This window comes from Vombatus ursinus, unplaced genomic scaffold (assembly GCF_900497805.2).
Source record: "Vombatus ursinus unplaced genomic scaffold, bare-nosed wombat genome assembly UNPS02014770.1, whole genome shotgun sequence".
Classification (NCBI taxonomy): Eukaryota; Metazoa; Chordata; class Mammalia; order Diprotodontia; family Vombatidae; genus Vombatus; species Vombatus ursinus.
Window position 1 is genome coordinate 399624 of NW_020954548.1, and position 27429 is coordinate 427052.

Below are 27429 nucleotides of genomic sequence, written 5' to 3' on the forward strand. Positions count from 1 at the left end.
CACTGGATGGTAGCATCTTATCTTGATATGGGAAAGGTCAGAGTTCTAGGTTTGCCACTTACTATTCATGTGAGAAATTTGAGACAGGGAGCAGCTTTGTGCAGGTACGATCTTTGTGCCTCTACCACAGAGAAGTGGAAGAGTAGGGGTAGAGGGCAAAGGATTTTCTCTCCTCTCCCAAACCCATATCAGCCATAGAATCTTGCAGCTGAACTACTTGTCTAGTAAGAGATGCTATGACCAGTGGAGAGTATAGAGAAACAGAAACCTACACTCTCTAGGGAGAGAGAAACAAAGAGGCAGCACTCAAGGCAAGAAGTGTAACCTTTGGCAGCAGAGAAAAGAGCCAATTATGCTTTGATGGAAGAATTAACCCAGGGAGTTGAGAGTTAAACTGCAGAAAGAAGTAGGCCCAGGGAACTCAGATGAGTGACCTATCCAATAAAGACAGAGCTCTAAGAGGAGGAAGAGGACACCACAAGAAAAGAAAGGACATTGGGGTCCCAGGTGTGGGATACCTTGGTTACACATGTCTCCTATATGTGTACCTCACTACTACTGTACTCCTAGATTTGTTCCCACTCTTTCACTTAAACTGTGTGTATTTGTTAAATAGTGCACCTCAGGTTTGTGGAGGACAATGTTTTGTAGCTAATAGTCTTACTATGCCATTTTAGTATCAAATGGTACCGCTTTGAGCTAATTGTGTTTACTGGCTATTAAAGAGAAAGCTCATTAGTGGGGACTAATGAGCTATAATTTTGGGAGTGTAGACCACCAGGCTACCCCTAGAACCTGAGGTAGCAGTTCTCCCTCCTAGGAACCCAAATTGTGAGCATGAGTTGGGGAGGGAGGCTCTAGAGGAGGTCCCCTCTACATAAATATAAAGGTAAAGAAAGATTTTTATACATCAGGGTTGCTTAAGACAGAACCCATCTAACATATGGACTCATATATTAAAGCAATAAAGAAAGTAAACAAGTCTTTTGACTCATATAGACCATTACAACTTACCCTAAAATCTGACCTACCTTAATAATGGTGTCTCCACTATTCTCCTTATATAGCTCTCCAATCTGTCAATGATACTAACCATTTCTACTACTTGAAGTTTTTCTTGACATATTCAAAGTTTTATTTTTCTGAATTTTATTCAATGATTCCATGCTATAATTTTTCATATGAAATTAATACTTTTTCCTCATTAAGAATGGCAATTTCTAAGTAGTAATAAGGTCATAAATTCAAACCATTCATGCCAGGACTCTATACAGGAATTCTGTATTGATGGGGTGCCAGAAATAGTTATGGGGTACATTAATGGGTAAGAAAATACATCTTCCAGTTGGGGCTATCATCAGCTACAGTTTAAAGTGTTGTTAAGAGCTAGTCTCACGCCTGGACTGCTGTCATGAGCTATCTGATCTCCCCAGTTTCCAATTTCTCCTCAGACCAAGATATTGGCAAGATATTTTCTCTAAGACATTGCCTTCATAATATCACTCCAATGTCTCTCTACTGCTTAAGACATGGAGTCTAATCTCCAAAAGTCTCATGATGGAAAATGCTATCCACATCCAGAGAAAGAATTACAGAGTTGCAGATCAAAACATACTATTTGCTCTTTTTTTTCCTTCTGTTTTATTTTGATTCCTCTTTTTTGTGGTCCCTCCTATTGGTTCTACTTCTTTACAACATGACTAATGTGAAAATATGTTTAATAGGAATGTATATGTAGAGCTTACATAGGATTGCATGCTGTCTTGGGGAGGGGGAAGGGGAGAAAATTTAAAACTCAAAAGCCTATGGAAGCAATTGTTGAAAACTAAAATAAATTAATAATAATAAAAAAAGACATGGAGTCTAAATTCTTTAGCCTGGTGTTTGAGGTCCTCTACAATGTAGCCTTGGCTTTATCACCTTTTACTTTCTCACATGAATCTTCAGCCTGGCAAATCTACTCTACTTGCTGTCGCTTATGCAAACTTTATACTTCACATAATCAAAGACATGGAGATGGATGGACCCACCAAGAATATCTTCCCCAAGGGGAAGCTAGGTGGCACAGTGGATAGAGTACCGGCCCTGAAGTCAGGAGGACCTGAGTTCAAATCCAGCCTCAGACACTTGACACGTACTAGCTGTGTGACCGTAGGCAAGTCACTTAACCCCAATTGCCTTAAAAAAAAAAAAAGAATATCTTCCCCAGAATCTCTGCCTATTGAAATCCTAGCCATTCCTTAAGGCTCCAGAGAAGCCAATCAAATGGTAAGCATTTTAGGAGTGTTTATTATGTGCCAGTCATTGTGTTAGGTGTTGGGGATACAGAGACAAAAAGTAAGAGAACTCCTGCCCTCAAGGAGTTTCTATGAAACTTTTCAGGATGACCCCACCCAGAAATGATTGCCTGTCTTATATTTATACTATGCTCACAGTATTTTCTGTCTGTACCATTCATACAAAACTCCCCATGTACTGCCCCCTATTATACATACTTGTATACACTATACTTCTCACTTACACTAGATCTAGGCTTCATCTCTTTGTTACAGGGTTATGGGACCTGAACCCCTAAAGGAAAAAGACCAGGTCTTTGAAAGCAACCTAGCTCCTAAATTTTTCCACACACAACCTAGTCCCTGGCATTTTACCTGAGGCATCCAGTCTATCCCAGTCCACCTAGATACTCAATAATCCTTTTAACTGCCCTTTCACTGTGGCTCTCCAACCACTTAACTCCTTTCATTGTTTGCACCTGGCCCACCCCGGCTATCTGTCTCTCCTTAATCTCATCCAGATCTTCTCCCAGTCTTTTCTTATATGTAAGTACCAATCTTACCCCCATTAAATTGCACAGATTCTAAGAATCTTGCCAGCTTCTATTGGTGACACAACACTGCAGATTTACTAGGAATCTTGCCAGCCTAACTGGTGTTATAATAAAACCTCACTACTCTGACTGAAAGAAGGCTTGAGTGGTCAAATTCTTTAGAGGCAGAACCCCTTCACATTTGCATTTTGGGGTTCCCAGCACCCCAAACTGCAACATTTGGACCTTAGTTCCTTCATCTGGAAAATGAAGAGACTGAACAAGATAATCGCAATAGCTCTATACTATTTGCTGAAAGTTGCAGACCTAGATAGCTCAAAAGATATTGACTGATCAAGCTTATTCCATCTTCTCATAATCTATAGCCCTTTGGGGGGGCTTTTCTCCTATACTGTTTTCCAGTTTTCCCAGAAGTTGTTGTTAAATAGTGAGTTCTTATCCCAGAAGCTGGAGTCTTTGAGTTTATCAAACAGTAGATTACTATAGTCATTGACTACTGTGTCTTGTGTACCTAACCTATTCCACAGATCCACCACTCTATTTCTCAGCCAGTACCAAGTAGTTTTGATGATTGCTGCTATACAATATAATTTAAGGTCTGGTATAGCTAGGCCACCTTCCCTTGCATTTCTTTCCTTAATTCCCTTGACATTCTAGACCTTTTGTTCTTCCAGATGAATTTTGTTATTATTTTTTCTAGCTATATAAAATAAATTTTTTGGCAGTTTGATTGGTATGGCATTGAATAAGTAAATTAATTTAGGCAGAATTGTCATTTTTATTATTTTAGCTCAGCCTACCCATGAGCAACTGGTATTTTTCCAATTATTTACCTCTGATTTTATTTGTGGGAAAAATGTTTTGCAATTGTGTTCGTACAGTTCCTGGGTTTGTCTTGGCAGGAAGACTCCCAAATATTTTATAATGTCTATGGTAACTTTAAATGAAATTTCTCTATTTCTTGCTATTGGGTTTTGTTGGTAATATAGAAATGCCGATGGTTTGTGTGGATTTATTTTACATCCTGCAACTTTGCTAAAGTTGCTTATTATTCCCAGTAGTTTTTCACTTGATTCTCTAGGATTCTCTATATATACCATCATATCATCTGCAAAGAGTGATAACTTTGTTTCTTCTTTGCCTATTCTAATTCCTTCAGTTTCTTTTTCACCTCTTATTGCTAAAGCTAACATTTCAAGTACAATATTGAATAACAGTGGTGATAATGGACATGCTTGTTTCACTTTGAGGAGGCTTTTCTCAATTCACAAGACTTTCTTATATTAAAATGCTCCATAAAGAATGAAGCAACCCTAGAAAGAGTTCTTCGTATCTCTCAAAGTCTGCGCTTAGACATGAAGGGAGTGTAAAAATGGGGTCTTTCCCAGGTTGGTGCCAGGACTAGCCTGGACATTTTTATAATTGCACAGTGAAATCTGCCTTCTTACTGCTACCAATTCTATAGCTCCCTTCCATAAAGTCAAAGCAGGCTCACCTGTGCACTAACTGCAGATTTTCTTGTTTTAACCGGCTGTGTTGTTCTCCGTTCGCTGCTGTGTCCTTCTCTAATTCCGTCACTCTCTTCTCCAAGAAGATGACCTTTGCAATAAGAGGCACAGGACTGATGTGAGGCGAAAAGTAAAACCGAGCCTATTCACAACACAGCTTTTTAGAAAAACAGAGTACAAAGTACCCACCTCCACAGTCCATTTGAGTAAAACTGAAGTATCCAATCCCTTTGCCATCAATGCAAGTTCCCACAACAATAACTCTTTTCAGTATCTGACACAACTTGATCTATCAGCTATGCTCTATGATTTTTCTTGTTGTATAACAGAATTTTTGAATTCCACGTATAATTGATATCATACTGCTTGCCTTTTTAATGGGTGGGGGAGGGGCTGGAGAGAGGGACAGAATATGGAATTCAAAATTTAAAAAAATGAATGTGAAAAATAAATACAATTTTAACAAAAGAATTTCCAAGTTCTTTCTCCTCCATTCTGTGTTTTAAAATTTTAGCAATGCCTTTTACTTTTCCCACCACAGTCACTTCCCAATATATATACATCCTTTCACTCCCATTTATAAAAGAAATGAGTTAAACAGCAAGGATCAAAATGACACCTGACAGCACGCCTAACATTCTGCTCTTGTGGGCCTCTTGCTGTCCAGTAAGGGGGAAGCATGTTGGCTCTGGGATTCTATTTTCCAGGACCAAGCCCAGCCATTGCAATTAATTTGAGTTAGATTGCCCACAAGTGTTGCTCTTATTGGTGTTACTGTAATCACTGTGTACAATGTCTTGATTCTGCTACTTCACTTGGTATTAGTTCATATAAGTCTTCCTGTGTTTCTCTGAATTTCTCAAACTTACCACTTTTTATAGTACAACAGCATTCTATTCCATGCAGATGCAATAATTTGTTCAGCCATTTCTAAACAATGGGCACCCAGTTTATTTCCAGTTTTTTGCTACAGATGAAAAGTCCTTCTACAGATATTCTGCCATATGTAGGTTCTGTCTCCTAGTTTCTTGTTTTTTTTTTTGTCTTTTTTAGGCAATTGGGGTCAAGTGTAAGTGTCAAGTGTTTGGTCTGAGGCCAATTTGAACTCAGGTCCTCCTGAATCCAGGGCCGGTGCTCTATCCACTGCATCACCTAGCTGCCCCTGTCTTCTATTTTCTTGAGGGATATGCCCAGTAGTGGGATCATTGGTTCAAAGGGTATAAAAAAGTCTAGCTACTTTTTTTTTGCAAAATTCAAAATTGTTTTCCAGAATGGTTGGACCATGTCACAGTTCTATTAATAGTATACTAGTGTGCCTATTTTCTCATAGCCATTAGATTTTACTATTTTTGACTTTTGTCAACTTTTCAAATTTAATGAGTATGAAATATAATTTCAGAGTTGATTTAAATTGCATTTCTGACAGAGGGTTAAGTTCCTAACCAATCAATAAATAGAGTTAATTATAAATGATAAAATGGATAATCTTGATTAAATGAAATTGAAAAGCTTTTGCACAAATAAAATTAATGCTAAGAAGGGGAGTGGTTGCCTATGAAATAAAAATCTCCATATCAAATGATAAGGGTTTTTTATCTAATACATATAGACAAATAAAAAGAAATATATATATATATACATACATATATATATATATAAAATCAAAAACTATTCCCCAATAGTTAAATGATCAAATGAAATTTTTAAAAAGTTCTCAAAAGAATTGTAAATTAACAGCCATATGAATGAATGAATGTTACAAATCACTAGTAAGAAAAGAAATGCAAATCAAAACAACCCTGAGGCTTCATCTCACACCCAGCAAACTGACAAAATGAATAAATGAAGGGAACAGTCGGTGTCAGAGTGGTTATGGAAAGACAGACACACTAATACATTGCTGGTGGGGGTGTGAATTGGTACAATCATTTTGGAAAGCAATTTGGAATTGTGCAAAGATAATGACTAAAATGTTCATATATTTTGACCCAGAAATTTCAGTGCTAGGCACATACCCAAGTAGGTGATTAACAAAAATAAAGGCTCCATATATATCAAAATATTTATAGCAGCACTTTTTGTATAGCAAAGAACTGGATAACAGAAGCCTATTAACTGGGGAATGGCTAAACAAATTGTGTGACGTGAATGTAATGGAATATTACTGTGCTATAAGAATTGACAGAAAGTGATGAATACAGAGAAGCTTAGAAATAGCTATATGAACTGATGCAAAGTGAAGGACAGCAGGGAAAACAATACACAATTTCTACAATAATGTAAATGGAAAGAACAACTATAAAAGAATCAAAGCTGAATCTGTGAAAATTATAATGAGGAAGTTTAGTCCTTAAAAACAGATATGAGAAGATAATTCTATCTACTTCTTTGCAAAGGTGGGATTTAGGGGTTAGATGGGAGTGTGGAACACTATATACAATGTCAGACTTTTCAATGTGGTTATTGGTTTTGCTGATTTCTTTTCTCTTCCTTTACTTAAAAAACTTTTTCTTATAAGGGATGGCTCTCTGAAAGGGGATTTAGGAGAGGGGAAGGAATTGAAGGGAGTAATTTAGGTAATATAAAAACAAAATATATCAATAGATATATATTTTTTAAAAGTTGACGGGGCCTTAACTACTATATCAAAAAATACTATGATGTAAAAACAAAAAAAATGTATTTCTCTTATTAGTAATTTAAAACAGTTTTCCATATGTTGAGAGCTTGGATTTCTTTTGAAAAATCATCAGTTCCTATCCTTTCACCATTTATCTGGAAGGATGGATGATTCTTGCTCTATATTTGCATCAACTCCATTTTTTTTTCAGAGTGTATGCACTATGCTAATCATTTGTGCTAGCTTCACATTTTAATTCAAGAGCTCTGTTAAATACCCAAATTCTGTGGTAATGCATATTATATATTGTATACTTGCAGCATGAGCTTCAGTTAGTGATTTGTTGGTAAGAGTTTAACAACTGGCTCTCCTGGGGAAAAATGTGTTTATGATACAATTTTAAGTTTAATCTACATTATTATTTTCTCCATCACCTTCTTAGATCTAGACAATCAACAGAACAAGAATTCAATCCCTAATTTGTAATATTTACTGGTTTCCAAAGTGGAAATATTCACACTAAAAATTTAATGATCAGTTGAAGAGCTGGCATAAGCTGGGTGCAGCTCACCCTTGGCTTTATTAAATAAGCAGCATGGTATTGGTGAAAATGCCCTGACTTGGACTCAGAAGACCTGGGTTCCAGTCTGAGCTCTACCCTTTAATAACCATATGACCAAAGGCAAACCACTGCACTCCTCTGAACTTCCTCAAGTTACCTCATTTATAAAATGGCACTCTTCCACTATTTACTTCACAGGGTTATTATAAAAAAAGTGCTTTACAAATAAGTGCTACATAAACATGAAATGTTATTACTATTATTATTATAACTATATGATCATTCCTAGATTTTCCATGGCTATCTTTTTGTATTAAAAAGCTTTAAAATGCTAATTTCATAAGAATTAATGTGTTTCATCTATAAATTAATATTTTTTGACATGCACTGGCATATGAAAACAGATTGTCATGGTGAAGCAGAAAGAGCACTGGACCTGGGCAGCCAGGTAATTATGTTGTGACCATGGGCAAGTCTCCTAATTTCAGTTTCTTCATCTGTAAAATGGTATAATATTTTTTCTTTACTATTTCAGTGTTGCTATGAAAAAAATATCTTTTTTTTTTAGAATTTTAAGCTTTCCTATGTAAAGAAAGCACTCTGTCAACCTTACAGTATTATATATATATGTGTGTATATATATATATGAGTTATTATTCCTAAATTTCTTAGTCTAAGAAAAAGAGAATGAAATAGGTTATTTCAAGCTATTAGAGAAGGACAGAACCATTCCATTCCAATTCTCTGACTTTATGGATGAGAAAACTGAGTTTCAAAGGGGACCAGGTGCCATGTCCAACATCATACAGATAAATAATTGGAGAGCTGGGGCTAGACTCATTTCCTACTTCCAATCCACTATTTTCTTTACAAAAAATTTTAATCTTATTCTTATTGATAACTTATGTTTTTATATCACATTCATTTACAAATATAACCTCCTGTTCTTTACACAATAAGCTATGTTTTCTAACAAAAACTACGAGGGGGGGAGAGGAAGAGAGAGGGAGAGAGAGGGAAAGAAAGGAAGAGAGAGGGAGAGAGGAAAGGAGAGAGAGAGAAAGAGAGAGGGAGAGAGAAGCTGTTTAGCAAAACTCAGCAACAAACAGACCGTGGCTAACAGCATATGCTCTATTCCATGTCCACAGTCTCACATCTCAGCAATGAAGTAAAGGGAGTGAATTTTGTCTCTCAGGTCAAGTTTGGTCATCATAATTACATAGTACTCAGTTTCCTGTTTTTGTAGCTTCTTTTTCTATTTACATTGTTGTCAATGTGCATTTTTTTCCTGGTTTAGCTTAACTCCATTAATTCATCTAAGCTTTCTTGTGCTTCTCTGACCTCCTCCTCCACCTTTTCCTCCTCCAGCTTCTTCATATTTGTTTCTTTTGCATTACATGAATGTATCCCAATTGGTTCAGCTACTCCTTTGTGTAACTGATAAGCATCATTTTGTTTCCAATTCTTCTCTACCACAAAAAGGGCTGTTATAAATATTAACTTCTCTTAGGCTCAGTTTCTTAATCTGTAAAATGGAGGTAACAGTAACTACCTCAAAGGGTGGTTGCAAGGATAAAATGAGAAAGTGCTTTGCAAATTTCAAAGTACTATATTAATTTTAACTATTATTATTTTTACTATTACTATTATGATGATTATTGTATACAAGACTTTTCTGTCTTTGATCTCCTGGTTCTACCAGAAGGATCTCTGGATCAAAGGATATGGACATATTTAGTCATTTTTTTTTAGCATAATTCCACATTTCTTTACAGAATGGTTGGATCAATTTACAACCCTACTAGGCCCAATTCACAACTCTGCCACAAGGTATCAGTGGTACTAGTGTAATATCAGCGTATTACAACAGTGTATCTTCTCACAACCCCACCAACAATAATCATTTCCATCTTTTGTCATCTTTGCCATATTGAAGGGAGTGAAATGAAACATCAGAATTATTTTGATTTGCACTTCTCTCATTTTTCCAGCGAGACCTGTATGACAAAATTTTGCTTTATTTTAGGTCCATTTATACCAACCTTATGTAATACAGTCAGTCTATAAAAGGGTTATCACTTCAGCTGATAAATAATAAATTACTAGCAGGAAAATCTGTACTTTGTATCTAGAAAAGGATTCATACAATGTTTCTTTCCTCCTCTATTTTAATTCCTACTTCGGAGAATCTAGCATTGAAAGGGGCTTTAGGAGGTGGTTGGTACATTGAGCAGCATGCTAGAAAATATTTAACAAGAGGCTCTCCAAAAGAAGGAAAAGACCATATGACACAGTTTTAAGTTTAACAATCAAGCTCTGATGTGTAATTTAACAACCAACTCTTCCAAGCCAGTTCAAGCTGGGTCCAGCACCCCCCAGGGGCCAACCCTTACCTGAATCAGAATCCTTTCAACAACACATCTAGCTAATCAAAAGTAACCTATGACTGCCCAGGGCAGCCCATTCTACCTCTGAATAGTTCTGTTAGATTTTTCTTTTTTCATATGAACTACTTTTAAGCCACAGTTTCCCCATCTGAACTTGTACAGCTGAAGCTTCAATCCAAGTGAAGGACTTTACCTTTCTCTTGAGTAGGAATTGTTTCATTCATTGTATTTTTATCTAGCAGAGTGCCTGGATATAGTAGGTAATTAATAAATGCTCGTTGATGGATTGATTGGTTAGCCCTACTAAATTCCATTTTGTTAGTTTTGATTTACTATTCCAAGATGACAAAATATTTTTGAATACCAAGTCTGTTACATAATATATCAGCTATATTCTTAATCCTATCTGTCAAGGTTTCAGATGGTTGAAATGTCATCTATAAATCTGATAAGCTGATTCTCTCTTCCTTTTAAAATGTTAAACAGAACAAGGCTAAGGAAAGAGATCTGCTTCAGTCCTCTTATCCTTCAGAAACAAATATATTCCTCTCCTACACAATGGTTACAATTTCCCTTATACTGCACTACTGAAAAATGAGACAATTATTAGAAATGGGCAGAGCAATGATGAAAAGGAGCTTCATTAGCCATTATAAGTTATTTGATTTTTAAAAAACGTCGTATAAATGGGAATAGAAAAAAATCCACTTAAATTAAGGTTTGAGAAGTACATAAAATGTAAGAATAATATTATCATTTTATCTAAGCTTAATTTTTAAAATGTAACACGCAAAATCAGAACTATATAGTGATACTTTGTAGTGCTTAAAAAAGGTACTAAACTACATTTTAAAAAATAACTACCTTTAAAGACAGCATTGTATTGTAGGAGACAGCAATGTGGTGGTATAAAGGACACTGAACAGGGAGTGAGGAGCCCTGGTTTTAACACTGGCTCTGCTGGTTAACTAGTTATACAATCTTGAGCAAGTCACTTCATGACTTTGAATTTCACTTTATGAAGAAACGAAAGGCCTAGAATAGATGAGAGGTGTCCAACTCAAATAGTAACAATCTCTATAGCCCAAGTGTGACATGTGCGGTCTAGGTGAACTTTGGAATACTTTCCAGCTCTAAGAAAGCTAGTGTTCTTTCCACCGTATCACATTTCCTTTTAATAGCTATGATCAGCTATACTTAAAAATGGACATTTTGAGGGGAGGCATAGGTAGTTTTGGAGAAGGGGACACTAGTGGAAGGCACATGAGTGAAGCAAAGGAGTGGCAAGTTCTAAGCAATCAGAAAATAGCTAGAAGGTACTGGGTTCCTGGGAGATGGTGGGGAGTGAGTGTGTGTGTATGTGTATGTGCGTGGGCACGCACGTGTGCCCGAGTGCAAGCATGTGTGGATGTTTAGTGATACCAAAGAAAAACTACCTACTTCAAGCTTTAGTTTGCTTACAGCTCCAAACTAAACAGTGAACATAATAAAAATAGCTCACATTTATATATAGTAATTTAGGGCTGGCAAAGTACATTACATATACTATCTCAATGGATCCTCACAACAATCCTGTGAAATAGATGCTATTATTCTTCCCATTTTACAGATAAAGAGAGGCTCAGAGATGCTAAGTGACTTGCCCAGCTAGTAAGCTGGTTGGACTTGGATCATCTGGAAAAGTTCTCATCCTGTCCCTCCTTTTCTCTCTCAGAGACTATGAGAACTCCAGGGTGGGGAGAAGTTCTCTTAGCCTGAAGTCTCCTGATAAAGAGTCAGTCTGCTTATAGTATCAGACATTTAGAGCTAGAAAAGATCTCATACCATCTAGTCCAGCCTAAAGAAGTTCAATGACTTGTCCACAGTCACACAGACAATGAATGACATTGTAACTCAGCCCCACTTTGTGGAGTCAAGCCCTCTCCAGGCTCTACCTCTCCATATATGCCTCCCCTTCGGCCTGACCCAATCCGCTCCCTGCTCCTGCTGAGCTCCCCCTTGCCTCTACTCCCCTTTCCGACCAGAGACAAGCTGGGTGCTTGATGAAAAAGGCAAGAACTCAGCGAGACTTTGAAGGAATACATCCAAGTTAAATTATGCACAGCAAGTACACAGACAGCATGCCTAAAGATAATCTGGGTTATGAGTGCACATCTTAAACATCATCCCGTATTTGTTTAGTCCATGGGGTTTTCTTGGCAAAGATACTGGAGCAGTTTGTCATTTCCTTCTCCGGTGTGTTCCCATTTTATAGATGAGGAATTGAAGCAAATAGAGATTGAGTGACTGTCCCACAGTCACACAGCTAGTAAGTGTCTGAGGTCAGATATGAACTCAGGTCTTCCTGACTTCAGGCTGGGTGCTGTATCCGCTATGCCACCTAGCTGCCCCTATCATTTCCTATACCTTCTTATACTTTCTTGATATTTAATAAATACCTATCTGTAAGGGCTAAATGGACAAAAGTAGACAGATAAACTGAAAATAAAGTCACAGTACTTCACCACAATTAGGTATTTAAGCTTTAAATTATGAGATAGTAGAACATGCTTGTTACAAATGTTAATTTACACGAACATAAACATTTCAAGTTTTACTCCAGGTTTCTCTCAGGTACTGGCCTTCTGATGAAAACAAAGGTCCAGGTGGAGTAATTACCTTGTCAGCAATGTCCTCATCGGTATAGTCCATAGGATTCTGAGAAGTTTCCTCCATAGCCTCTACAGTCAGGTTTCCAGTCTGATGGAGATGTCTATAATAAGAAAATAACAAACCAAACCAAAGAAAATACTTGTTCATTAGAAAGATGGAAAATATAGGTCCTAGCTTAATAAGTAGCTTCTTAAGCATTAGTATTTCCTAATAATTACGAGGAAATGGAGAAGAAGCCAGGTAGGGGTTAATTTCCAAAATTTATCCAGTTTATCCAGAGATGAAACATTCCTTAGGGCTAAACCCTTTTTGTATGAAAGAGAAAATGAACTTTTACCCTAACACATCATTCTCTACAACCTTTCCAGCAACCTTTGGAATATCAAGTTCTTATTCTTCCAACTTGTTCTATCAGGTTGGTGGGATAAAAGAACTTTGTGCTCAGGTGTAATAAAAAATAATATGTATTTTATGTTATGAAATACTTTCCTCTTACTTCTCAGACTAGTAAAATATTAATTTAAGCTAATGGCACTTTGTACACAATCTTATCATTTAAATTTATCCTTAACATATTTTTCAAGTTGCCTATTTGAAAAGTGATATTTATACCTCAGTAGGGATGCCAATTCTAAAAACAGTTCTACTCACACAAAGCTATGACAATGTAATGTAAGATACGGTGTCATACATGGGGAAAGCACTGGAATCATAACTGACTGGCTGGAATCCCAGCTGTTACTACTCACTCTATGTAACTTCCTGCAGATCATTTCTTCAGGGGCCACAGTTAAGTCATATATCACACATCCTTAGGGGTTTGGGGAGTGAGTGACTACTCTATCTTAGAATATGTTATAAAGAAGAAGAAGAAAGCTGGGCATTATTTGACATACATCCTAGATTTGGGGAAAGCAGATTTCAAAAGGTCCCAGAGTCTGTAGAGGAAGTCAGCAAGAATGAAATTTATGAAGACATAAAGAGAAACAATTCTGATGAGTTTAATTTGGAGTTCAGCAAGTTGTTTCTTTCCTGCCACAGAGGAATTTGTACTCTATCATAACAGGAAGGTTTCACTGTTTTTCACTGTCTTAGAAGAGGGATTTGGGAAGGAGCTTTGTGATGGTAGTTTTTTAACACTGTCATGATGGGAAATAAGTTTGGCTGTGTGATTTTTAATTTTGAGGAGATAAACCAAATAAGTAGATGCTTTAATATATAAGGCAAAGTTAACTCAGTTTTAGTGTGATGTCGTAAGAAATTCTGAGTAAGAAGTAATGCAATAAAAAAGAACACTTAGATTCAGAGAAGCTAGATTCAAATCCTATCTCTGATATCACTCTCTGGGTGACCTTGCTGTTCCTCACACATAACTTTCCATCTCACTTGCCATCTCCATGTTTTATCCTCCACTGGACAGCAAAGTTCTTGGACTGCACAGATTGTGTCTTACATTTCTATTTTAATTTATTGATGCTTTTTTGGGACACAGACACTTGTTAACACTGTCCCCCCCCCCCCAAGTCTACTTAAAGTATATTCCCCTAACACAGTTAAGGAAAATATTAATGGAAAGGAAAGATTTGTGCCTATAACTTTGATAATATAGTACCCCCACTGTCTGTTAATATTTGACTGAAGCTTTAGGACTTCTCAGAGATATCTGTTTTCTTTGTTGTAGTAATCTATATTCTTTTGTCTCTTCTTTTTTCACTCTGCATCACTCCATTCAAGACTTGAATGAATGTTACACATACATCACTTCTTAAATTGCTACAGTATTCTACTGCATTCATATGTTCAGCCAGTTCTCAATCATTGCACAAAGATTCTGTTATTAACAACAAGAAATGTATAAAAGTGTTCATAGCAGGATTTGTGAATAGAAGAATCTACAAAATCATGCCCAACCCTAGAAGATGGCTGAACAAACTTACATTTCTTTTCAATGACACTTAACTTAAGCATGATGGTGGATGAGCAGAATGGATTCTCAGTGAAGACTTGCAAAAGTAACGAATGCCCCACTTTCTTGGGTTGTTTTGAGGGACTCTAATTTGCCTGAAATATGTCAAGTATCTAAAAGTGTTATTGTATTTCTTAAATAGGATATAGTACGACTTCTTAAAAAGAACTGTAAATATTACTTGCTTTGGTAATTGGCATAGTTCGCTGATTTTCTAAATCTGATTTCTTCATAAACATTCCAAATAAGACAGCCAGAAAAAATTTTTTATAGGCACCTAGCTAGAAAGGAAGATTAACTTGATTTTGCCATTTTTTCTTAAAAGCCACATCATTAATCTGATCCTTAAAAATTAGCTTTAAGTTATTATTTTCATGTATACTCTAAGCTGCTTTAAAAAAAAGGAATAATAATCATCCCAATCAACAAATACTATGATGAATGATCATATAAACATGTCACAGAGTCTCCAGCCTCAAAAGAAAAGGAGGTACACAGAGAGCCAATGGTTTAAGACCATGAGATATTATAGAACGTTTCCGATGGCAGGCACACTTATCTTTCTAAAGATATTTATGTTAGAGTAACAATTCAGCCTGTAGGCTGAGAGTTAAATGCTTGCTGAATTGATCTGGGTTAAAGGACCAGGGTTTGCATTTTAGTTCCAATGCTTACTAGCTTGTTAGCTTGGACAAGTCACTTCCCCAGAGTAAATCTCATTTTCTTATTCAAAAAACAAAGTTGTTGATGTCTAAGATTCCTTCCAATTTTAAACCTTATAATTATCATAAGCCATGTTACAACAGTGTAAATTTTTGAGAAGTTTCCTTGTGAAAGCGAAAGAGTAGACCTCAACAATTTCCTCATCCAATTTAAAGTAACCAACACTACTGCCTGATTGAATCAATCACAGGCATTACACTAAGTGCAAAAAAGTCCTTGATCAATTTAGATATCCTTAAAAGTCATTGGATGAACTGGAGTGATGTTGCACAGAGGTATATTTGGATTTGTTGAGCACTCTCTTGGAAGTTTAGAACCTAAGGGATTCAAGTGTCTAGTAGCTTAGTGGCAGAAACCTCTAACCAAGCACAAGAAGGAATCTGTTAGCAAGATGGAGGAAGAAACATCTTGTCCTCTTCTCCTCCTCCTCCCTTGACTAGAGGAGTAGCTTCTGAACTTTGGAGGGTCAGGGGACTTGGGACTTTTTCACTGGCATCCTAGCAATATCCCTGGGACAGCAGCAGCTGAACTCAGTAAAGAAAAGCAGATTTAAGGCTCTTTAAGGACCCCAAGTAGAAATGTTACTCTACACCTAAGGGGAACATTGTGAAGATGCCAGCAAGGGAACTTCTAGGATCTGAGTTCCCCCTTTGTCTTTTGCCACATGTGCTCTCCAGTTTAAACTTACTTTTTCCTGGACCCTATATATACTAATGAGAGAATGTGTCACGGACTGGGGTGGGGTGGGGAAGAATATTTTGTACTAAGAGTTCATACTATAACACCTTGACAAAACATCCTTTCCTAAAAACTAATTAATTATGCTTGACTGATATTAAGTAATAATGGAAAGCACACTGTTTGGAGTTTATATGTTACAGCATTAGAAAAATAATCCCCCCAACTCCATAGGGCTACCTCTAGACTCTGAGGGGACAGATATCAGGTGAGCAATGATCCCTGACCTACCAGTATGAGTAGAGATTAGGAAAGTATGTCCAGAGCTACTCTTGAATTGAATTTTTTTCTTTAGGATTTACTTAGATAAAGGTGTTTATCAAGTTTACAAAAACTTAGTGTGTGTGTTTTTTTTTTAAATCCAGTTTGTGTTTTGGTCCCTAGGGACCAGAGAAACAAAGGAAAAAGAACCTTAACTTTATAGTTGCTATACTGAAAACTACATCAAACAATTTTCCTTTTGAAAAAGTTAATATTCCTGAAAATAAAAATATACCTCTGATCTTTGATATATGAAATGAGTACTTTTGGTCTTCTACACTGAAGGACTATTTATTTATTCTTCATCTACAACTGGGAGGCAGTGTGGTACAGTGGAAAGAGTGCTGAAATTGGAATCAAAGCTTGAATTCCAGCTCCATCATATACTATAATTAGTTTCCCCACAGATTAATCAATCTATGAGTCATCTGGGCCCTGGTTACTTCTCCTTCCTGCTAACCATACTTTTATTTGTTCACTAACATTTTTCCCACAGGGTGGGTAGAGGAAGAAACTTAAATGACTATCACCTCTTTTCAATTTTACTATCTGTGAACAGTTCAGGTAAAAAGGAATGACGGGTAGAGAGTAAGAGGGAAAGAAAAGAGATCGAAGATATGGCCAAAATAAGGTTTTCAGATGGTCTTCAAATATCAATTCTTTCTACTATTCTTGTCTCTTATGCCCACAGATAACTAAGAGTTTCCTATTCACTTCAAAAATCCTTCTTAAAAATTAGAATTTAATTCTTTAGTGTCATTCCATTAACTGATTCAAATAAAACAAATGGTTTGATATCTCATGAATAATCCATTCTAAACCAACTATCTGTCTTAGGGAATGCTGACATCCAAATGGAATTACTCTCAACATGAAAATCTACTGATTATTTGCCTCTATGTTAGTTATGACTAAGCTTAACTCCAGGGTATCTCCAGTTATTAGAGAGGTGTGGCCTAATTTTAAAAAATCTTAATGATATTATTTTAAAATTAAAATATGATATATAGCCCCAATCAAACAATGATAAAGTACTATAATCTTAAAAAATCCGTTGTCCCTGCTGTACAGTTATGGTAAGGAGAAATCAATGTAAATCTTTTTGCTCATTACGAAGTAAAACTAAATCAAACATGATAGATCATGGCAGATGTTCAAAGTAAAAAGAAACACCACAAAACCACATTCTAAACTGGATAAGTCTTTTTACTGAGGCATTCTAGAGGATCCAAGAAGCAAACTTGGGGTAAGACAGAGACAGCCCTTGTGGCATTGAAGAAAGCAGTCCCAGAGGGACAGATGATCCTGAGATTAATATGAACTAAGAATGGAATGACATGTTATTCTATTATGAAGATTTCAATTCTATTTTCTATAGTTCTTAGTATACAGGTAGAAAACCTACAGTTTCAATTCTTTAGACTGTTGTGTTAAATTCTAAGGAAATTGGGAGTAAATGTTTTTGCTACCATTTTACTCAATAAAGCGTTTTGCACGTAAGTTTTCCAATGCAACCAAATCCTATAACACAAATGGGTATGCACATATAACTAAACATGAATTCAAGTCTAACCTGGCAGTATTTAGAAATATCTTTTACAAGTTTTCCCAAATTAAACTAAAAATAAAAAAAAAACCTAAAAAATTTTAAGTCCTCTTCAGTTTTCTGGTGGTCGGGGTGAGGAATGAAAATATTTCTTTAAAAGGAAAAAGCATGCACTTTAAAGAAAAATGAGTTTTATCACAGCATTTCTTTTAAAATGGATAATAAAGTATTTGCTTACCTTGCTACCTTCTTACTGGAGAGTCGTTTATTTGGACTGTGCAATGAACAAAAACAACAGGAAAACAGAGTCAGGAAAACTGACAGAGAAAAGCAAAAGGAAACAGGAAATTCAGACTAGAGAGATACAGGGATGGGGGCACATCCTTACCAAATGGTGTAAACACAAGCATGCATTACTCAGCTTTTCAATGACAGTATCCATGCAAAGTCCTATGTTAGGCCCTTTCTTACAGACAAACATAAAAAAGACTTTAATAAATCCCCTCAGATTTCTGCAGTTATCACAAGCATTAATGGCTGGCTTATTTTAGTTCTGAAATGGATCTTTACATAAAATAGCAATAACAAGACCAAATTAGGACAATTCAGTCTCCTGGCTGTACTAATTCACCTGACAGAATATTCAAAAAGTACTTAGCTTAAAGGAAAGTCTTCCAAATATTCTGGCTGAGACAAACCAGGTAATCAGAATGGATAACAACACATAGCCGTAAAAACAAAAAAAAGTGAATCATGACTGGAGTGTTATGCTTCAAATAATTTACCAATTCAGAAGAATTTTATTTCAGTCTAACAACCACTGGTTTTTCACAATCACTTGGGATAACTCTATGGTGGTTTTCTAATTGCTATTCATTTTTGCTACTTGGAATACAGGAAACATAGCAACATAATTTTACAGTTAGAACAGTTAATCATCTACTAAAGACCATTATCCATCTACTTAAACCAAATGATTTTGAGTCAGTTAGACAGGGTGTTCTTTCTCTCTTTACAAAGAAACAAACCACCAACATTTTATAACTTACCTTTCCCACTGGCTGGTACTTCTTCCCTTCTAAACTCATCTTCTGTCATTTAACTACTAATATTCTACTGAATGCTTTAACAATGAACAATATTTACTCTAAGTCTAGTAATTTATTGATAGTTCCTTATTCTGCTTCGTGTGAAAAGTCTGTTATCTCTAACAACTAGAAAGATGAAAATCATGATTACCAATATATTGAGAAGTCAGCTCTCCTGAAATTCATTTACATGAACAAAAAGCCCCAAACACAATCCTGCATCATTCTTTGGTTTAATTATTTAAGACATAACTGATCTGTGTCATTTATAAAGATCAAGTAGCAAATTAATTTAGGGAATTTACTTACATGCCATTTTTTTTTTACTTTATATGACAACTTTTCTACCAGTCTGCCTTTCCACCTTTCTTCTGATCATCAGCTAGACTCCCTAAATATAACATCATCAAAAATTACAGTGTAATTTACTAACTATTACACTTTGGTAAATTGGTTGCCATCCCATTAAAAGTTTTTATTATCTGAGGCTGCAATCTTAAGTATATCACTTTTAAAATTTTGGCGAAATAAAGTATTTCTGTAAAATGCCAATAAGATGAGTGGGCTTTATAATTTTTTTTTGAGTTTACAATAAATGTTAGAACAGATCTTGAATATTTTACAACAGAGTTAGATGAAATCAGACTTTTTCTTCTTCACAAAACTCATTGAGATGGAATTCCAGACTAGGACAATCATTTGTTTCATTCAAACTTTTATTAAGCATCTATTCTATACACAATGTGCTATATTAGGTACTAAGGAAGCAGAGGGGTTTTTTTTAAGAGTCTCTTCCTTCTAGGAAATTATAATCTAATTATTAACAATGTCTTTAATTTGGCTATGTATACACTGGTAAAATGTATTATTTTCTAAGATTTTATTACGAATAGATCATTAACTGATTCCCATGAATTAAAACACTGCTTTGCCTAGGGGAAGATGTGGTTGAAAAGAGTTCTAATGCAAGCTAAGTAAGATTAATTTGTAAGCCAAATTATATTAAATTAACCCAATTTACTTCTTATAAAGCTAATTCTTGTTCTATTTCTATTTACCTCAGAGTTTAGCAAAGCATTGTGTAAATAACTGAGTACTACATTTTGTAAACAAATGTTATAATGGTGATTATAATTCTCTTGAGAGATAAGGCTCTAATTCAATTTTCTTTCAAATGTGGTGAGAAAAATTTTAATTTTTTTAGTTATGCATAGTATAGCATGGATTTCAACTTCAAACTCTAAGAATGCTATGTATAAAACTGCTTTCATATTCACTTTCAAAGGCAGCCAACATACCTAGATTAGAAATTACTAAATAGCATTTGCATAGTGGTCTGCATGAAGTAGGAACTTACCACACGGTTGATGATAAAACAAATGGTTAATTTTATCCTCAAACCATCTGTTCCAACTTCTATTTTCTTGATTTTCTGGGTAAACTTTCTTCTTTTTGCTAAGTCAATTCATTACAGTCATGGCATGACTAATTAGGCCATGTTACTGGGGCACAGTGGACTTTAAGTTTGGAAGAACTGATTTCTAATCCTGTCTCTGATACTTACTAGCTATACAACTCTAACTAAATCAATTAGCCTCCTCTATAAAATGGGAATAATAGAAACATTTAATAACAACATAGGGTTGTTGTAAGAGTCAAATGAGATAAAGTACATAAAGCATTCTGCAAACCTCAAAGTGTTATATAAATGTAATATTATTTTATCAACAACACTGGAGTAAGGGTCATGTTCTCTTCTGTCTTCTATTTCTTTAATAGGTGCCTGTGTCCAATGGATCAGATTCCTATTCTTCATGACTCAGGTTTCCATAAATTTCAAGTCCTGTTGTCCACACAAAACACTCACCCATCTACTACTCCTGTGGCCTATATGAGCCAGTAGAATCACCAAGGGTTTCTATGTTAAAATGCTAAACTCACAGAATTGTTGGAACTGAAAGAAATCATCTGATCTAACCTTCTCATTTTACAGGCACATCCCAAATAATGTTACATCAATAATGCTATTAGAATGATATAGAAAACTTCCACTACAACCTTCCTAATCCTGATGCTGCACTTTTGGGACAACAGTCTAAACTTGGCAACACAAGATAACAGATTTGGAGCTTGGAAGGGAACTCAGAAGTCATCTACAGCTCATGTAGAAATTAGAAAATTTAGGCCAAGACTGATTAAGTGACTTGCCCAGATTCCCACAAGTGAACAATCGGCAAAGCCAAAATTCTAACCCGGATCCTCCAAATCTGCCATTCTTTATGCTGTACTCAGTTAGGATGTCAGTTCTCACCTTGAGCTCCCCTCCTTGGGCCTGCCAAACTGTTCTCCTAACTAGGCCTAACTCCAATTTTCCCTGCCTACCCTTTGGTATAATGGTTTCCAAAAGGGGAGAGTGTTACCTGCCATGGTCCTTGAACATGCTCATCAAAATCTCAGTTTTATCCACTTAGGTCAGCTATGGGATTAACTATTGTCTGTAATGCTATATTACCTAGTATCATTTTTTTTTCTGATCTATGCAGTGAATGACATTAGATAGGGTATATAAAGAGAAATGTAGCAAGCAAATCCGAAGGTGGAAAAGCATCTTGCCTGAGGCTACACAGCAAGTGCCTGCCAGAGGTGGGCCTAGAACCCAGGTCTCCTGATTCCTCATCCAGTGCTCATCTCATTACGTAACCCATTACTTCAGTCCTCCCTTGGCCTGGTCTGTTTCTCTCCCTGCAACAGATTTACTATTTCTACAAATGACTAGTAAAAATATCCATGTGAACTTCAATATCCATACTATTACCACCCCTATTATCCTGCTATAGTTTTTTCAACCCATTTTTAAAATGTCTTCATGCCTTCCTGTATAAATCATAGTATCAGAATTAAGACTTTAAGTGGAAAACAAAAATCCTTACACACTATAGGTAAAGGCCAAGGGCTATAAATAATTAGGAGAAATTTACAGGTAGGCTATAATTAGAACTCGGACAAAGTGCTAGTGTGTGATGTGGTCTAAATTTAATTACATCAGTTTACTTGCAACTGAAGATCAACAAATGATTCCACCTTTATCTAACAAAGAACAACAAAAAAAAGTATATAAGATAGAAATGGGGAGTGATTTCCAAGAAAGCAAAAAAGGAAAAAAATATATATATATACATATGGAAGCATTTTGAATGACTTCTAACATTTTTGCAGTCAGCAAGAATTTACCTTTATTTCAGGCCCAGTTGTACATGGGTTGACTATGCCTGAAGAATATTCAGCATCATTAGCAGAAATGTTCTTGCATACAAAAATCTAAATCTAAAATATTAACTACAAACAAGTTTTCTGAAGTTGTGAAGTGCCTGTAAAAGGAAAAGGTTTAAAGAAATCTAACTTGGAGATGTTAATAACAGGGAGGTTTTGATTTGAACTAGAGTCAGGGATCAGAAATGAAAGAAGAAAACAGATAATTCATAAATGAAAGGGAAAAGAGTTGAATCTGGTACCACTGATTTGCTGCTGAAACCCAAACTTTTTCTTTTAAACACAGAGGTTAAAAAACAAAGCTGAATTTTTATGGTAACTGACTAAAGCCAAAGGCAGTCTTAGTAGAATCTATTCAAAACAAGATCTAATTTTGAGTATGGACATATCTTATTTTATATGAGTACATTCCCTAGAATTCCATGTAAACCAAATTTTTGCTAATAGTAATAATAGCCAGCATTTATATAGTGCTTTAAGGTTTGCAAGCAATTAAATGAATTAGGTTTATAACTATGTTGTATGTTAACTAGCTAGCTATTTAAATGAATCATACATGGAAAATAAGTCCTTTTGCAATGTGAAGAATGAAACAGTTCAAATAAATGAAATAACTCCCTAATTTATCTGCTTGGCAAGTCCAGATTTGCCAGTATTGGATTTATGTCAGTAGGACAGTCCAATAACAACTGTTAGCCCCAGTAACTGGGGAAAAAATAACCCTTAGATTGCATCATGCAAAGCATAATGAAGAAGTGATGAATTCACTAAACACAGAACGAACAACATGCAAAGGGAAGATTCCCATTATCAGTTATACTCTTCTCTTTAATTGGAGGCTTAGGAATTTAGGTGTTCATGAACAAAGAGTCACAGGGTGCACCCTAAGTTACAGTGAGGCCACCCTGGCTGACATTTTGATTAAACAGACTAAGATGAGAAAATGCCAAGCCAAGTAACTAAATAGCAGACAATGAGCATAACCCTTCATCCTTAGAAACAAAATACCATGCCACTCACTGAACCAATTACCTATTCATTTCAAGATCATTCAGGCGAGCAGAAAGATCCTCAAGGCGGTTGATTTGTTTGTGGCACTGGCTACAGTAAAATTCAAATGCCTCATCAGTGAGAATGCTGTGCAGTTTCGCAGCAAGTGGGTTGGTACTAGAGAAATCAGAAGTGTCAGTTTAGGAGAAGAGTTTAGATCAGTATAGTTGGATAGCTGTGGCTTTCATGAGTTTGTGTCTGAAGACTAATAATGGAGCAAGTACACAAAAGCATTGATGTGTCATAAAAACCATGGCAAATGTTCATTTTTCCCAGTTGAAATTACATTTAGCCTATGTTTTCTTAAGCAACTACTTTTTTGCGGGGAGGGGACAACATTATTATAGGAATATGATATGTAACTTGGTTTAATAAGCAACAAAGGAATTTATCAAAAGTATCTATCCAATTTTCATAAGTTATTTAAAATAAAACACTCTGCAGTTCTCCAACTTTATTTTAAAAAGATATAAAAAGAAATAAAAAGGTAGACACTACAACCCACTTTAGTTCTACAGTCTAATGTCTTTAATAGACCTAGTTATTCCTCATAGTATATACTGGATAAAAAAAAAAGGCATGCCAAGCTGTGTAGCTTCAGGATCAGGAAATCACCCTGGAGAATGATACATCAATAAACATTCATTAAGCATCTACTATGTATCAGGCACTGTGCTAAGTGCTGGGGATATAAAAAGAGGCAAAATATAGTCCTTGCCCTCAAGGAGCTTATAATTCAATGGGGGAATAAGTGTATGTGTATATGTTTGTGTGTATTCACACACATATGTGCTATATATGTATACACATATATGTGTGTGTATGTATACAAATATGTTCATGTATATATCCATACATATGTACACATATATATCTATAGTTCAAAAAATCCATCATTTCACCAATGTCAGTATTCCCTCCACTGATGCCAACACGACCCTCAATGGCTTTAGTAGACTTAGCAGACTACATAAATTGCTGTGGTCAAAGCTTCTGGAAAGACTCTAAACTTACTTGCCTAGACCATGGGTAAGAGGCATACATAGGGTTTTAGCTAGCCAGCTTGGTAATGCCTGCTAGAGCTTGTACTCTGCTGGTATAGACTGAGAACCCAGAGTTACCTCCATGCCATGATGAGTCATCAGTGTAGGACTTTGGTTAAAGATTATATATAACATATAGGGGTACACACATAAAAGGGCAGCTGACATTTATAAAGGACTTTACAATATATAAAAGCACTTTAGAGACATTATTTCATTTGCTCCTCAAAAGAATTCTGTAAAGTACTAAGAATAGAGCATAAGATCATACATATAGAGCCGATGGAGACTTAGAGGCCACCAAGTTTGACCCCACCCTTCAATTAACAGATGAGGAAACCGAGACCCAGGGGTGTTAAGTGACTGGGCTAAGGTCATAAAGGTAATGTCAAGGGTGGTACTTGAACTGAGGTCCTCAGACTCTAGAGTATCATTCCCATTTAATGAATGAGAAAACTGAGGGAGGGAACTTACATGACTTAGGCAAGTTTTCATAGTTATTAAGTGGCTGGGCCAGGATTCAAACCCAAGTCTTCCAATTCCCAATCCATCATATCCATTACATCACAACTGCCATATAAAGACACACACATGCACATAAGCAGGGATGGATGTGTGTATGTATGGGGTAGGGGGAGGTAGCTGTAGTGCTACAGTGTATAAAGATGGCCTTGAAGCCACTAAGACCTAAGTTCCAGTCCCACCTGTGACACACAATGTGGGGTGATGATGGGTAAGTCCCTTATCTGCCCAGTGACCCAAGCCCCTCTCTAAGATTCTAAGCTGAACAGTTAGTTGTAGATCAGCTTTGGTAGAAGGAATTTTTTTTTTTTACTGGAAGTTCCCTACACCAATAAAATCACAGGTCTAGATTTTTTAAAAAGAGATAAATGTAAAGTCTTACACTTATATATACTTCACATTCACAAGATGGGTGAGGTGTAGCTGGTCTGAAAAGGATCAGGATTTAGTGGACTTCAAACTCTATGTAATAACTATACAAGCCAGCAGCTTGAAACGGCAGCTAAAGAGGCCAGTGTCATCTTACGAGAAGGGCAATTATAAGGATAAAGGAACTGATTATCCCACTGTACTGTGCACCCAAGTACTGGGTCTATACTGTCATGCTCTTAATTAGGAAATGGTAGGAAAAACTTGCCCAGGGACAGTTCCAGCTTTATCTCTGCATCTCCAGTATCTAGCCCAATGCCTGGTGCATCATAAGCATTTAGCAAACACTTGTTGAATGCTTAAAGAAACTGAGGATCTTGAGTCTCTAGCAGGGAAGGCATGGGGGTCATGACCATTGTCTTCATGTGTGTGAAGGACTGTCACATGAAGAGAAGATGAACTTCTGCTGGGCCACAGAGGGCAGAATGAGGGACAATGAGTGGAAGTTTCAAGGGGGCAGAGTTAGGATCAACATCAAGAACAACTTCCAGATAGTTCAAATGGTTAGAGTTGGACAAAAGTGGAAGGGGCTAAGTTCCCCTTCATGGGAACTCACAAAGCAGGAACTGGATGATCACCTTTTTGGTATGTTGTAGAGGAAATGGTATAGTTCAGGTACAGGTTAGATTGGATGACTTTGAAGTCCCCTTCAATGCTAAGATTCTGTGAGCTTGGCTCCAGTCGCACATGCCTGTGGGTCTGCTCTACAACAATCAGCCTAGTTAAGAAGAAGGAGGCTGGTCACTACATGACTGGCCACAGCAATTATGAAAACTGTTTGCTAAAACACTGAAGGTTTTCATTCAGCATCAAGGGAAGGAATACACACACCAAGAAAATGGATCTTCTGAAGAAGTCAAGTAATACTTTACGACTAATTTTTAACTTTTTTCTAATCAATGAAATTCTGCTTTCTCCCCTCCCCCACCCCTCACTGAGAAAGAAAGAAAAATAAAACATTTGCCACAAATATGTACAGTCAAACAAAACAAATTCCTGATATTGGCCACGTCCAAAAAAAGTCTTAATTTGTACTTTGAGTTCCATTACTTCTCTGTTAGGAGGAGAATTTAATCATAGAGGTGGTCTGTTTAATCATGAATCCTCTGGAATTGACTTTGCAACTATTTCAATAGTTACAGCATAAATCAATATTAGAGTCTAAAAGGGATCATTTTGCTAATTCAATTACATTAGATGAAAAAATCAGAGTGTTTTATTTCTATGAATCACATGCTAATTGCCCATGGTTGAATTTTAATTGAATTTTCAATTTTATAGAGGATGCTCATAACCATTTGTTAATGGGCAATGAGGACTATAATGGAATATATCTAGGCTATCTTCAAACACAATACCTTTTGGAAGCCACAAGCTTAATATAAATGATAGATAATATTGAAATATAGTTTCACATAGAAATTATACCTAAACAGAAAAAAAAGGAAACATCACACAAGAGGATAGGAAATAGAGTGAACAAATAGAGGCAGGCTATCAAAATAGTAGCATATTTTACAGGATATACTTGATCTTCTTAATCATATAAGCTAAACGAAATTCTGTAAGTTGTTTTATACTCTCATAAAATATACAGTAGAAGAAAATAATGTTTAAAACACACATGCATTAAACAGGTAAGACATAAAATCTGGACCATACTGCATTGGGTTGTTTTCTCTTAAGTGTGACAGAAAAGAATAATTTCTGGTGTTCTCTAAAAGGAAATGTATTGCAGCAACACTATGATAACAGGAATATTATTTCAGCGGTAAAAAGTAAAAATATTATTTCAAGAAAGATCTCTAACCACTACAAATAACACAACACAGGAAAAAACAAGATAAAACTTATCTATTTCAGATATTCCTGACTAGAATTTACATTTTTAGTTGATACTTCAAAAAAACCCAAACTAATTAGAACTGCCACAATAAAAGCAATTTTTTTATCTGTACTAATTTTACTATCCAAATTCTTAACTTGGTTTCATTGTAAAATAATTGTACTTAGAATTTAGGTGAGTGATGAAAATACTCATATTGATGAGGGGGGAGGGGTTGTCACAAGTCCCCATTATATCACAAATTCCTTCCTGAAAAACGGTAGGCATTTCATATCATAAGAGGACAGAAAGTAGGCTCTCAAGTTCTTATGCACCTCTGGTAACTTGAAAAACAAAAGCCTATGTATGTATTAGAGCTAATTTTTCTTTCCTTGTCTCAGGGTACTGA

General features: G+C 36.0%; 1 protein-coding gene across 1 annotated transcript in view; it reads right to left on the reverse strand.

Annotated features, from left to right (window-relative positions):
- LOC114043788 (rab11 family-interacting protein 3-like) overlaps positions 1-27429 on the reverse strand; it is a 169890-nt gene that overhangs the window by 22587 nt on the left and 119874 nt on the right. The window contains exons 6-8 of the mRNA XM_027863026.1: positions 18032-18067; positions 12566-12659; positions 4326-4429 (exon numbers count right to left, since the gene is read on the reverse strand). Coding sequence (XP_027718827.1) covers positions 4326-4429; positions 12566-12659; positions 18032-18067 — 234 coding nt within the window. The remainder of the gene's footprint in view (positions 1-4325; positions 4430-12565; positions 12660-18031; positions 18068-27429) is intronic.